General features: G+C 43.3%; 1 protein-coding gene across 1 annotated transcript; it reads right to left on the minus strand.

Moving 5' to 3' along the window:
- Positions 1–4745: 4745 nt before the first annotated feature.
- Positions 4746–14701, minus strand: LOC122482470 (stromelysin-1-like). The gene is made up of 10 exons (XM_043578795.1): positions 14597–14701; positions 13728–13972; positions 13487–13635; positions 13254–13379; positions 11669–11833; positions 11336–11483; positions 9892–10025; positions 6738–6897; positions 5907–6010; positions 4746–4888 (listed from the first exon to the last, which is right to left on the minus strand). The coding sequence occupies exons 1-10, from the start codon at positions 14699–14701 to the stop codon at positions 4788–4790; spliced, it is 1437 nt and encodes a 478-aa protein (XP_043434730.1). The 3' UTR covers positions 4746–4787.
- Positions 14702–14714: the final 13 nt, after the last annotated feature.

Genomic DNA, 14714 nt, shown 5'->3' on the forward strand with positions numbered 1-14714 from the left:
GGTTATATCCGCACAGAGTTGGGAGTCGGCGAGACACAGCAACAACCTTTCCTTCTGCACAGCAACAGACAAAGCTCGAGGGGGTGGCCATTCCATCTGCTGGGTCTGGAAGGGGGCAACTTGGAGTAGAAATCCCAACAGGACACTATGGTGGGCTTTTAGCTTTAACCCACAGAAAGTTGGGAGCTGTTGGTGAGCACAGCATAGCCTGGTCTAGCCTGGGTGACACTCATGCCATGGACTTTGGTCCCTTACCATTCTCTCCTCCCTGCAGCTCTCCAAGTATGCCCACCTGTTCCCATGACTTCACAGACACCCCCATCTCCCGCAGCATCATCTGCTCTGTGTTGGGCTCCACACTCCTTCATCAAAAGGCCCATTGATGCCTTTACTTGATTATCTCTCAGGAATTTCTAACTTTGGAAAATGAGATCGTTCTTCCTCACTCTTAACTATCTCTGACAAAGCTGCTCCCCTCCCAGTGCCCCTCAACTACCCTGGAGTCACTGCTACTCCCGGTACTCATGCTGGGAACCCAGCAGTTGCTGTGAACACCTTCTCTGCCCTCAGGGATAGCCTGTTGCTGAATCAGATGATGTTAAGACACAGCTCATGCCCATCACATGTCCCAGTCCCCCATCACCTCCTTTAATGTGTTGTCCGACTTGCAGAATGACTTCCTTCCAATTCTCTCCAGCTAGGGAACTCACTCAGCATACACACTGGCTTGTGTCGGTTTTTTGCTTAAAAACTCCTTCAGCAAATCCATAATGCACTTAAAATACAATACAGCTCTTTAATACGTCACACGTGACTGGATCCTTCCTACCTGCCTGATACCTTCTTACTCCACAGCTACTTTCCAACACACTACTCAGGCGCCCACCTTCTTTCAATTCCAGGAGCGTGGCAAGATTCTTTCACCTCTGAGCCTTGACATTATTGTGCATTTTCTCTTCCTAGAATGCTGGATGTCCTTCCACCCACTGGCCTGGCCAACGGAATTTATGCATTTTTTTCTTCGTTCTTGTCCCAGAGGGACATTTTTGAACAACTGGGCTTTAGCTGGTCGCTCCCTCCCACCCCTAACATTACTCTCCCTTATCATTCTGTCATTTCTTTAATAATATTTTTACTATTTATAATTATATATTAATTTGTGTTCATGTTCTTTGATTTCTTACTCCCACCAGGCAGAACTCAAAGAGGTTGGGTCAAATGTGTTTTCCTCACTGTCCTACATGTTGTACTCAAGAAAGTGCCCGTCATGTAGGTGAATCAATAAAAGAATGACCAAGTCTCTGTAGGGTAACTGGAAAGGTGTGACACATATAACTGAGTGATGATAAACCCACTTCAGCAAAACCATACAATTGGCAGGTCTACAGGAGCTATTATCGCTCAGGAGCTGCCAGCTACAAAATGGTAATGAGAGAATATTTTAATGAAAGAATGAGAAGGAAATGAGATATTTGGTCTCCAGGGAAGTCAGGGAGCACCACTGAAATAACACTTGAGTTCAAAAATGGTGGCTGGAGCCAGAGGAGCCAAGATGGAGGAACAGCATGGAAGTTTTTGTGTGTCTTCCATCCATGAAATACAGCCAGACCAACACTAAACTATCTTGCACACCCAGAAAACTGATCTGATGATTAACACAACAATCTGCACAACCTGAACCACAGAATTCAGCAGGTACATGGTGCGGAGAAGTGAACTGGGGGAGAGAGAAGCCACAGAGGGCTGGAAGCTGTTTCTGCTTGTGGAGAGAGGCTGGAGATGGGGTTGGGGGGAGAGTTTGGGAAAATCACCGCCCCCCCTCAAAAGCAGCCACAGAGAAAGTGGAAAAGTGGGAACAGCCACAGGGACTGAACTAAAAAGGGAGAAAGGAGAAAGGAGAGGGTTTAAATTCCATTCAGACTATAAACAGGGGGAGCGTAGAGTCTGCAACTCCACAGCTGATACCTGGCGGTGCTCTGGTGGGAAGGGCGAAGGCTGGTGCCAGATGCATGTTGTGATTTTCCATAATCCCTGAGGCGCTGCTGCAACAGGATCGTGCAAATGTTCCTGGGGGTGCCTGGCTCCAGCCACTGCTCAGTGAGACCCTCTGGCAGAGGATCTGAGCTGGTCAAAGCCGCAGTCCCTCAGAAGCGAGGGGGCGGGAAACACAGCTGCATCTGAGATAAAACTCAGGAGGGAGGTGCCGCCTGGCAGCCTGAAGGCTTGGTCACGGACAGTGTAAAAGCGAGGAGTGAACAGAAGGCGGAGACAAAGGACGGGTGCCGGATTGCTGGTCATGGAGAACAGAGTTCCGATGCTAGAGACTGGGTAGCTGGGTGACGCCATTTTCACCACTCCCGCACATGCGCATATGCACCTACAGGCATCGCAACAATCCACCCCTGTAAACTAAGCAGCGCCATCTAGTGGAGAACAGAGCCATTACACTAAGCCCCGCCTGACTGGGCCAACGTCTCTCTTTAGGAACATGAGTCTCTCCAGCCTGCTTAGTTTACGGACTATAAAGCACTTCACAGTCTGACTTCTAGGGGAAACAGATGTAATTCCAACCATATTTCAGTCTTTTCCTTACTCCATCTATTCAATTTTCTTTTTTATCCTTTTTTTCTTTTCTTATTTTTGAATACAGAAAGAGAAAAAGGTTATTTTTATTTCCAACTTTTATTAAAAATATTTTTCTTTAATTTTTTTCTACTATATTTTTTACTTTTTTGTCAATTTTTCAAATTGTATTTTACTTCCATCATTTCATTTTATTCTATTTCCTTGTATTCATTTTTTCAAAATTTCAAACATTTTCCTTCTCTACCCCTCTTTTTCTCTAATCTATCAAGGTCCTTTCAACACCTAGACCAAAACAAACCTAGGATCTAGCATCATTTGTTTGGTGTGTGTGTGTGTGTGTGTGTGTTGTTTTAATTTTTTAATTTTAAATTTTTTTACCTTATTAATTCCTTTTCTTCCTTTAAAATGACAAAATGAAGGAATTCACCCCAAAAGAAAGAGCAGGAAGAAATGACAGCCAGAGACTTAATCAACACAGATACAAGCAAGATGTCTGAACCAGAAATCAGAATTACAATAATCAGAATACTAGCTGGCATTGAAAATGAATTAGAATCCCTTTCTGTGGAGATAAAAGAAGTAAAAGCTAGTCAGGATGAAATAGAAAATGCTATAACTGAGCTGCAATCTCCAGTGGATGCCATGGTGGCAAGGACAGATGAGGCAGAACTATGAATCAGTGATATAGAGGACAAACTTATGGAGAATACTGAAGAAGAAAAAAAGAGGGAGACTAAGGAAAAGAGCATGATTTAAGAATTAGAGAAATCAGTGACTCATTAAAAAGGAACAACATCAGAAACATAGGGGTCCCGGAAGATGAAGAGAGAGAAAAAGACGTAGAAGGGTTATGTGAGCAAATCATAACAGAAAACTTTCCTAACCTGGGAAAAGACATACACATCAAAATCCAGGAAGCACAGAGGACTCCCATTAGATTCAACAAAAACCAACCATCAACAAGGCATATCACAGTCAAATTCACCAAATACTCAGGCAAGGAAAGAATCATGAAAGCAGCAAGGGAAAAAAGTCCTTAACCTATAAGGGAAGACAGATCAGGTTCACAGCAGACCTATCCACACAAACATGGCAGGTAAGAAAGGAGTGGCAGGATATATTCAATGTGCTGAATCAGAAAAATATGCAGCCAGTGATTCCTTATCCAGTAAGGCTGTCATTCAAAATAGAAGGAGAGATAAAAAGTTTCCCAGACAAACAAAACTTAAAGGAGTTCATGACCACTAAACGGGCCCTCAAGAAATTTTAAGGGGGACTCTCTGAGGAGAGAAAAGTCGAAAAAAAAAATGGTGGCTGGATTCCAAACTAGTTTTGTTTCCATGCCTGTGAGTGATAACATGCAGTAGATGATTTGCTAGGTTCTTAAGCCCCAATATTCTAGAATTCTATTTTCCAACATTGTTCAGACCCAGTCCTACTGGACAACTACGGACTAAGCTCTTTCTTCCTTAGATGTGTAAGGAATGCTTATGATATCTGGGAGGTAAAAATAAAGATCCTGTTGGCAGAGAGAATGGGAGAGGGCACATGACCGCCATATGCCACATCCCTGGAGCGTGTGTTTCCATTACACCTACCAGCAGAACAGCTGTTAAGTGCTCAGTCCACCCTGTGGTCCTTATATTAAAAATGAATTATTCTAGAAAGAAGGAATAGGTCAAAAATAAAAATCTTTATTAAGTAGCAAATAAAACACCCACGGAAATATGTTCTCTGACTAGTGCACATGGATGTATCCAACTTCTAGTCAATATAATCCAACAGCAAGTGAAGTAGCCCAGATAAATGCTCCATGACACGTGAAAGTGCCTGCAAGGCTCCTCTTCTTTGGCCACTGCACACACAGGAAAAATTCATCCCTCTGACTTAAAATAAAATAGGTGTGGGGCGCCTGGGTGGCGTAGTCGGTTAAGCGTCCGACTTCAGCCAGGTCACGATCTCGCGGTCCATGAGTTCGAGCCCCGCGTCAGGCTCTGGGCTGATGGCTGATGGCTCAGAGCCTGGAGCCTGTTTCTGATTCTGTGTCTTCCTCTCTCTCTGCCCCTCCCCCGTTCATGCTCTGTCTCTCTCTGTCCCAAAAATAAATAAACGTTGAAAAAAAAAAATCTTTAAAAAAAAAATAAAATAGGTGAATAATTATTAGATTCATTTAAAATGAATCTATCTCTTTCACTTCTCACTTAACAATATAACCAGTTGTTACTCTTCAATACATGTGTCACCATCTTGGCATTCGGATCAAACTCAAACTGTAACGGTCCTCTGAAGAAATAGAAAAATCCTGTAAGTATAGATGAGGAAAATGATGAGACATTCTTCAAATAAATCAATTTTGTAACATGCAAAGCTCAGAATGAGAGGAAACTAATAATGAACGGCATTTATTCAGTTGTTACTCTGCGCCAGCCACTGTGCTGAGTGCTTACACGGTTTATGTCTTCTCTCTTAACTAAAAAAGTGTGAGATGTCACGAATGGGGGTAAAAATGAGAACTAGGGAGATTTTGCAATTTCTGCAAGGTAACATCTCTAATGAAAGGTGGAGAGAGAACTCCATCTCTTCTGACTTCAAAGCCAGGGCTCTAAAACATTGGATTGTACTGCCTCCATACTGACAATATTCTATGGTATTTTAAATACCCCAGTTCCCCCTCTAGGTCCTAAAGCGCAGGTTGGGAGGTAACTGGACCCAGGAGAATCAGGCCAACAACACAAAGCACTGGAGGTCATTTCCTACTCTGTATGCACAAAGGTCAAGATACCTTAGCAATAAGATCACACGCCTCATGACTGTCGAGCCCCAGCATCTCCCTCCAAAATGCCTTCAGAACAAGCACACATGTCACCATCCCACCTAGCCAAGACCAGGAATTGAATTTTGTGTATTTTGAGCATAAGGGAAGACTGCTATTTATTTACAAATGAATTACTCAATGTAGGCAACTACAGACTTCAACACAAGGCCACACAAGGCCCCCTGGGATGGGACGGGAGAGAGGAGAATGGCAGCCTGCCATCAGTAATCTGGCTCATACTTGCTTGTGTTCTTATACCAAATAGTGACCTGAGGAATCCTGACTAAGGTGTGAGGAAGCACCCTTTCATTTTATGTGCAGGTATGAAACAGAGACTTGGAAAGTATCCAGGAAAAATAATGTAAGCTAAAAGTTAAAATTTTCAAAAATTTAGAGAATAAAGGGTATGAGACTGAATGATTTGAAGATTGACTCTCCACATCATTTTGATTCCATAAAATGCCCCATAGTGTCCCCACTGGCGATGAAGTGGGTGCCTTCTTACCAAATTCCTGAAATACAGCATCAACCTTCGGCCCAACTCCTGGAAAGTCGTCAGCTATTTTTCTGGGGAAGCCTTGCTCCATGGACTGGCTATTTTCATCAAATCTGTACCAAGTGAAAGAAATACAGCTCAACATTGTGCAGAGGCCCCATTACATACGACAGTATGATATCAACATCGAGCAGAGGCCCCATTGCATACGACAGTAGGAAATAATGTTACTGCTCCAGTGTGGAATCCCAGATAATTCTCAGGTAGGGTAAAGAAGTGGTAAGCATTTTCAGGACTACAAAAATGTGCGACTTTCCTAGACCGTAAGCTTAGCACACAAACCAACGTTTACTCCAGAGGCAAGGATATCATGCTATTCCATCGGAGCTCCATTTGTATGTCTGAGGTCAAGTTTCTGAGCCTCAACACAGAGCCCAAGTGCCTTTCTGCCACAAATGCATGAGGACTGCATACACATAAGATGCGAAGTGAATTAATCATTTGGCTAAAAACAAACTCTGGTTATTTATCACACTTGCCCTGTAGATCATGTCTCTACAGCCTGATACACCTGGGCTTCCTATGGTGGCTTGCTGTCTGGACCTCAGGTGGCCTCTCATGATGTCTTCTGCTGTCTGGATATATGACCCGGGGACCAGCCATTCTGAGAGCCCTGTATTATATCTGAGAAGTGGGGTAACTCTAAGTTGTCTTCTTCATAATCAGGAAGTTGGAGGTTAGACCAAGTTAGAGGGTGGGACTGGAGGGAGGATATCTGTAAAGAAAGAACCTAACGTCCCTAATCAGGCTCCATACAGAGTCATTCCAACCGTGTCTTACCGCCAGTATTTGTCCTCTACAAAGAAGTACGTTTTCTTCTTTTCCTTATCAGAAACAGCGGCATCTATTTTTCCCAAGGCTGGAGGAAAACCCAGGGTATGGATGTCTTTTGGATAACCTGCTTGTACCTCAGTTCCTCTGATGGCCCAGAAGTGATTTCCTTTTGAAAAAAGGAAGCCAAGAAATTTTAGTGAAGCCTTGTGGTTTTAGAGAAGCTATTAGCACATTGTTGTGGGAAACAGGAAATCCTGGTTTTAGTTCCAGCCACTAACCCAACACCCAGGTGATAGTATTTAGCAAACATTCCCTGAATGAGCGAATGAATGAATGAGTAGCTAACTCTGGTCTCTGTCCTTTCTGGGTCTTATATTTATTATCTATAAATAATACAGTTGATTGCAGTTTGTAATTACAGTGACTGGTCCTGTAATTGCTGGCGACTCCTTGGTCTGAGTTTCTACCTAGGAACCCTCTTGTAACTGCACATCACAAAGTCAGGTACTTATTGGATACTTTTCTTGGGTCCTGCATGGTCACTAGTCCAGACTGTGCTTCTTATGAGTAGCCTAGGAAGCCACCCAAATGTGAGTGAATCAGGACACTGAATGCTCATCAGTCTCTCTGCTTTTACTTCATCACACCCCCTGCTGTGCCCCGAATCCCTCCCTAACATTACTGCCAGGGTAACTGACCTAAAACACCAGTCTGTCGTGTCTCTGTCTTGCCTCACCCAAATGACCTGCACCTGTCTGGGCAGCTCCAGATGTACTCTTGCCTTTGTGTAGACTGTCCCTCCTCCTTGAAGGCCTTTCCACTCTACACACTCGGTCCTTTTCCACACAACAAAGTTCTCCCTCAGCACTCATCCTGACCATCATCCCGTCCCAGCGTCTTTGCTGAGCCCTGGATGCGGGGCCAGCGCTGTCCCCCACGGCACCTGCGAGCTCCCCTCAATCCCAGCTCTTATCTTTCCTAACGCGCTTGATTTCAGCCCTGCTGCCCTCTCCGGAATAGGAGCCTCTTTCGGGTTTGAACTACACTAAGGAGTACCCTGCCTGGCACATCACAAGGATAAATAAATGTCACATAAATTACCGGGTGAAAGCAACGCCTCAGAGTTAGAGAACATTTACAGTAGCCAATGCAACTTCAGGTGATTTCATTTCCTCCTCATAAAAGTGAGATTGTCAGAAATACCTGACTTTTAAAAATCCCCACACAGTTCGATGTTTACAAAGACTCCCAAATAACTCTGAAGCAAGGGGAAAAATTAAAAATGGAAAAAATTTTTTAAAAACTTAAAAATGAACACCATGAAACTACTACACATCAAAACTTGTAGGAATGGAACAAAAGTTGAGAAGAAAGGGATATTTTTAGGCATAAATGTTTGTACCAGGAAAGAAGAAAGGGCTGGGAGTACCAAACTGAAGTTATAAAAAACAGTAACGGAATACATTCAAAAACGGCAAAAACGTGGGCAATAGTGATGTGGACAGAAATCAAAATGCAGTAGAGAGGATGACAAAGCTGAGAGTCCTTTGAGATGCCGAATGAAATTGTTAAGTATCCTGTTACCCGATGAGATGGGCGAAGAGAGAGGCACAAAGACCCAAGAGCAGGAAGGAGAAAGGGAACAGAACTTCAGCGATAAGTGAAATAACAAAGTAATGCTCAGAAAGCTTCATCCCAGGTGATTTGAAAATGGACGGAATGGACACATTCCTAGAAAGATATGTTAGCAACGCTGACTCCAGAAGTAAAAGAACTCAAAGAGCATATTCACAGTGGAAGAGACTGGACCGGCAGGAGTAAAATCTGAGAAAGGGCCAGAGAGCCCTGGCCGCCTGTTAGTGTCAACACGCTGACACGGTGTTCTCCGCTCCCGTTCCAGCATGCGGCCATCGTCTCCGGCTCGTCCTCCTTGGCTTGTCCTCCCTGGCTCATTCTCCTCCAGCTGTACCCTGGCTATTCTCGGCCTTTGCTTTCCCACGCAAGTTAGGGAACCGATTTGTCAAGTTCCGTGAAAACTATTTTGGCATTTGAATGGAAAATATCTTGTATTTATAGATAAGTTGACATTTTTACTACACGGTCTCTATGTTTCCTACATTACATTATTACTCTTTCCCTGTTCATGAACGTGGGGTAGCTTCTATTATTTAGGTATCGTTGAATTTTTTTTTAAGCAGGCTTCATGCCCAGTGCATAGAGCCCAACGTGGGGCTTGAACTCATGACCCTGAGATCAAGACCTGAGCTGAGGGGCACCTGGGTGGCTCAGTCAGTTAAGCATCAGACTTTGGCTCAGGTCATGATCTCACTGTTCGTGGGTTCAAGCCCTGTGTTGGGCTCTGTGCTGACATTTCAGAGCCTGCAGCCTGCTTCCAATTCTGTGTCTCCCTCTCTCTGCCCTTCCCCTGCTTGTGCTCTGTCTCTCTTTCTCAAAAATAAGTACACATTAAAAAAATTTGGGGGAGCCTGGGTGGCTCAGCCAAAGTTAAGCATCTGACTTTGGCTCAGGTTATGATCTCACAATTTGTGAGTTTGAGCCCCACGTCGGGCTCTGTGCTGACAGCTCGGAGCCTGGAGCCTACTTCAGATTCTGTATCTCCCTCTCTTTCTCTGACCCTCCCCCACTCACACTCTGTCTGTCTGTCTCTCTCACAAATAAATAAACATTAAAAAAATTGTTTTGGGGCGCCTGGGTGGCGCAGTCGGTTAAGCGTCCGACTTCAGCCAGGTCACGATCTCGTGGTCCGTGAGTTCGAGCCCCGCGTGGGGCTCTGGGCTGATGGCTCAGAGCCTGGAGCCTGTTTCCGATTCTGTGTCTCCCTCTCTCTCTGCCCCTCCCCCGTTCATGCTCTGTCTCTCTCTGTCCCAAAAATAAAAAATAAACATTGAAAAAAAAATTGTTTTAACAAAAAGACTTGACCTGAGATCAAGAATTTGGACGCTCAGCCAGGTGCCCCAGTGTCATTGAATAATGGAAAGTAAAACTTAGAATGTTCTTATACACATCTTGTCTAAGTATTGGCACTAGGTCTTTGCAGTAATAAATCATATAAAATTTAACATAATGGAGAAAATTCATGTCAGTGAAATTTTGGCAAGAGAACTTTTTCAACAACTTAAAATTCTTATATCTTATTTGCCTTTAAACACAAAGACGGTATCCTTGTTATTAACTTCATAGGCAGCATCCAAGCCTGATGGGAGAGAGGGCCAAAATGTAGAAATCAAATGAAATTCAGGTTCAAGGCTCCAGCGAGATCTACGCCAAAAATATCTGGAAAACATAAAAATTAATTACAATTGTTTTTCTCCTTTCAGTATATATATAAAAGAACATATTCTCTCTCTTTCCATCAATGACAACTCAGAAGTCTGTACTGGGCCATCTTCTTTCCTATGATCCAAGGTGATGAAATCCATGGTAATATAACTACTTAGCTCAGTGCCCATTGAAGGGAAGGAGAATTCTGCTCTACCTTCGGGTAGAATTAAATTTATGTGAGGCAGATTAACCAGAGAAAAAAAACCGAAGTGGTATTACGTGCATGTGGAGGCCCAATAATGAAATTGGGACCCAGAGAAGTGAGTGACGTAGGGAATTGTGGTAGTTTCGAGACAAAGAAACCATAAATCTGTGAGGCATTGACAGAGCAAGGAGAACTGAACTGTGGGATCTTTAATTAGTAAGGAATCCTCAACGGACTTTGGGCTGGGGGAGCACATAGTAAAAAGTAGCAAGGGTTGGTTTACCCAGGCTTCTTGGCTCTAAACGTCCCATCTCTGGGGATGAAGATGTGTCTTCACCGCTTGGTACAGAGACAGCACCTTTCCCCTGGAGATTTATTTCCTGCACAGGCTGTCTCTTAAGTAACTTTTATTTAATCGATAAGCTACACCACTCTAGAAGTCCATAAAATGGTATGTATAGTATGCCCTCATTAGTATTTTTTTAAAAAGTAAGAAAAAACATACCCATTTATGTTTGTATGTGAATAGAATAGCTTTGTAAAGAGACGAAGGAAGTTGTTAGCAGTGGTTGAACCTACGGGGAGAATAGGGACTACCTAGGTCAGAGATGGGAGAGAAATTTCGCTTTTCCTTCTGTGTCTTTTGGTGCTATGTTAATATTGTGCCAGAAACATATATCACTTTTTCTCAAATTAATCAATTTAAGTAGTAGTATTTGTTAGCACAGGTCAAGGTACGGCTCGACTTCCAGAAGTAGAAGTTACCTGGTTTATGATAGTTAAATACACCAATTAATCATTCAGTTGTTCACCTTACACACTGCATGTCCTGGGCCCGTTATAGGTCCCCAGGATCAAAGAGCGAACAACACAGAGAGAACCCCATGCCTTCACCTGGCTTACATTCTAGTGACCCAGAATCATCCTTCGTACGTCTGTAAAAAAAATGATCCAGGCTACTTTAAGGAGATGATAAAATGCAACAAGAACCAGATCTGAATGATTGCAAAGTGTAGAGGAAATATCTTATTTAAATATTTCTGTCAAGTTTCTGTTTTCCTTTCGAAGCATTGTACATTGAAAGAATAGATAGGGAAATAGAATCTTCTGGTCTGACCTGTCTTTAAAGAACAGGATTTCTCCCCTCAGAGAGCTGACGGCATCGAAGGACAAAGCAGGATCGCACGTGGCTGGTGTCCCAGGTTCTGGAGGCACAGATTCTGTGGGCACCGCGGGGCCATCAGGGGATGACGTAGGGGGAGGTCCTAAAGGAAACAGATGTGGGGATGGAACATGAGGAGAAATGGGATGCTTCCGTCGATTTCTATGCTTTCCAAACACTCCCTGAGTATGTTGAGACGAATTGCAAATGCTTTATGCAGCATTTTAAAGCTTTCCCGAAGACCATGGCTGCAAAGCTCCAATGCCTCATTTTTCCAGCATCACTCACCATACAGGGACTGGATGCCGTTCACATCATCTTGGGCAAGGCGGAAGCGGGTCAGGTCTGTGTGTGGGTTGTAGACGGGATACATCAAAGCTGTGGGGTCGGCCGAGTGATAGAGACCCAGGGAATGGCCGAATTCATGAGCAGCAACGAGGAATAAGTTGGTTCCTGTTTGAAAAACCATAATGTTCAGAATCGAAAAGCTGTTTGTTCTGTGAACACATACGTATGAACACATGCAAGTGACTATCCTTGGGACCACGTGGTACTATTCTCCTTATTTGTGGATTCATTCATTGATTGGCATATTCCATACTTCATAGAAATTTAATTATTTTTCAAGGTTGACTTGAAGTCAATATAATAAGAGAGGGTTTCACCATATTCCTCCTCCCCAGTTTTCTCTCTAGCCAGGAAAACCTGGTCATTTCACCTGGACTGACGGTGATAAACATTGTTTCCAAAATAATTTTTTGGAGGTACCTAGACCACATGTCAATACAGATAACTCTTCATTGTCTCTACAAATACAGAGTTAGTTATTGTTCAAATTTAGTAACATGTGCCAGCTGTAACCTAAGTTCAAATTAATTCCTGTGAGGATTTAGTCATTTCCTGTGAAGATTTAATCTGACTTGTCCTTCCTCTTCTTCAAACATAATCACACAATTTTTGGTGGTTAACAAACGTCTTCTGTAGTCAGTGCCAATGGATAGGTACAATCTCTAGCTTAGAATAGAAATATGTCCAATAACGGTTTTCTGCAGCACAAACACAGCTGGCTTCAGCTTTTCTTTACCTTCTAAAAATTTTTATTGAAATTAATAGTAGAAATTATTTAAGCAAGTCTGCAAGCAATTATGCAGAAAAGAATGGTCGTTCCAACAAAGCAAGATCGTTGCTCGCGGCACGTGTGTACCCTCAGCAAAGATGTTCTTTGCATCTGCACCAAACATCCCGACCCACCTTGAAAATAACAGTTGTTCAGCTGTGTGTTTCCAAACTTTAGAAGCCCCTCGAAAAAAATGTAGTTAATTTTGGTCATTGTGTTTAAACTTAGTAAAGTCTTTCAGAATTAATTTAGAAAAAGAAAAGGCTCCTAATCTAAAGACAGTTATATGTTTCCTTAAAGAGATGACTTAACAATTTCCTTTATTTTCTGGCATTTTCCTGATCTTTTAAGAGAAAAGGAGGCAAATGGAAAGAAAAGAAGAAACCCCAGGGCACATTTTAGGTTGGAACCAATTCAGTGCAATCCCTTCTACCTTTGTCATTGCTAGTTAAAGAAATGAGAAGCATTTGTTAACATGCTGATCCTAAAAAAGCTCCATGGGACCCTGAGCTGTGGAAGTAAGATTGAATGGTGCCTCCCATATTGTGCTTGTTGGGAGCAAAGAAGCAAACGCAGACATTAGAAAATGTTCATCAATGATGACTGAAACACCAGTGCTTCTGGTTGTTAGCACCCAAACCATCACAAATTTTAGTTATTAGGATGTTACATTTACTGCTCACGCTGAATGATCTAACTATTCTTGGATAGCGTTAGACGTTGTTCCTGAAACCATCCAGGGAACCTGGCACCCACCTGATTTATCCTCCCTCCACAGCTCGTCATCATCAAAGTGAACATCTCCATATAAACCAGGGCCAGGTGGATAGGCATGAGCCAAAACGTTTCCTGATCCATCAAAAGGGATAAAGTCTCCATGTTCTGGCAGAGGGAAAAAAAATAATGGTAATACAAGCGTTTAGAATTTCTTTATGCCCTTTTCCAGTAAGCGCCAGATAAATGATACATGTAATTTTTTTTTTTTTTACCTCTAACTGCAAAAAAGATCATTATGTCAGCCTCTCCTTCGTAAATCTTGGAGAAAGTAAGTGGTGTCACCTCCTCCCAGGCTTTCAGAGCCTTCTCAAAGGCAGAGTCAACAGCCTCTCTCGGCAAATCCAGTGTATAATTCACAATCCTTTAAGAAAAAAAATTGAAGAGATTATTTTCTCCTGTGATGGTACTTGGTAAAATCGCATTGTGATGTGAACACCTCTTTGGACCCGTTACCTGTAGGTGAGGTGCGTTTTCCTCCACTTCGGCAGGCCAGGGAAGGTGGTGAACTGGCCCACGTCGGGAACGCCGCACCGGGGCTTGCGTATCATCGCCAGAGTGTCAGGGTCCAGCTTCCCCGTCACCTCCAACCCGAGGAACTTCTGCATTTCTCGGATTTTTTTAACGACAGGTCCGCTGTCCCTTCTTCTGACGAACTGTTTCACATCCTTTGCGAGGTCGTAGTAGTTCTCCAGGTATTGCTAGTGGGATGTTAAACAACAAAAACTTCACTGAGTAATTTAAAAGATCAAACTGGCTTTATTGAACAGGTCATGAGTTAGTCAGCAACCCATCCAGGGAGTGTAAAGGACGTCTGTCCACCTAGAGCAAAGGAACGGTGTTAAAGGCAGGAAGGGGGCAGAAATATACACTGTTACTCCACTCCTGGTTCAAGACTTAACGGGGATAAAATCTTTTGCCTAAACATGATGAGTAACAATGTGAACAGTATTACCTGAAATTATTGGAAAGTCACAATGAGCATGTTCCTCAGCCCTAATTATTTCCACCAAAGAAATTCTAAAGCCAGAGAAGTTTCGAGCACTTCCCATTCGTTCCTCCCCTTAGCGCCAAAGCAGCCGCCGGTGTGTTCCTACAACCTCGAGGAGCTCAGACTTCTAGTCCCTATTCCCTTCCTGCATCTCTCTTCCCTCTCTGCTCAAACGTAGGGACACCCACCTCTAGCACTCGAGGTGCCCGATGCTACCTTAGTCCAACACAGTGACTGACAATCAAAGCAGCCTAGTTTGTGTTGCAAGACCAAGCAGGCAGCCTTTTCCCTGGGGGACTGGCCAGCGGCTGCAGTGGCCGCCATCACAATGTACCTGGAGAAGATCCATGCTCGGGTCCTTTTCCCTCACTGCTCCATTCAGTGGATAAGCAGAGCAGACTGGCAGACAAAACAGCACAAGGATTGCAGGATGCTTCATAGCTCAGGAAAAT

The sequence above is a fragment of the Prionailurus bengalensis genome, chromosome D1, assembly GCF_016509475.1.
Source record: "Prionailurus bengalensis isolate Pbe53 chromosome D1, Fcat_Pben_1.1_paternal_pri, whole genome shotgun sequence".
Lineage (NCBI taxonomy): Eukaryota > Metazoa > Chordata > Mammalia > Carnivora > Felidae > Prionailurus > Prionailurus bengalensis.

Bases quoted from the DNA above. Each gene is read 5' to 3' on its own strand.
- LOC122482470 (XM_043578795.1), bottom strand. From the start codon at position 14,701: ATGAAGCATCCTGCAATCCTTGTGCTGTTTTGTCTGCCAGTCTGCTCT. The intron at 13,973-14,596 runs GTACATTGTGAT...ACATCCCACTAG, and splicing joins CGAGCATGGATCTTCTCCAG to CAATACCTGGAGAACTACTA. The intron at 13,636-13,727 runs GTAACGGGTCCA...TTTTTCTTAAAG, and splicing joins AAAACGCACCTCACCTACAG to GATTGTGAATTATACACTGG.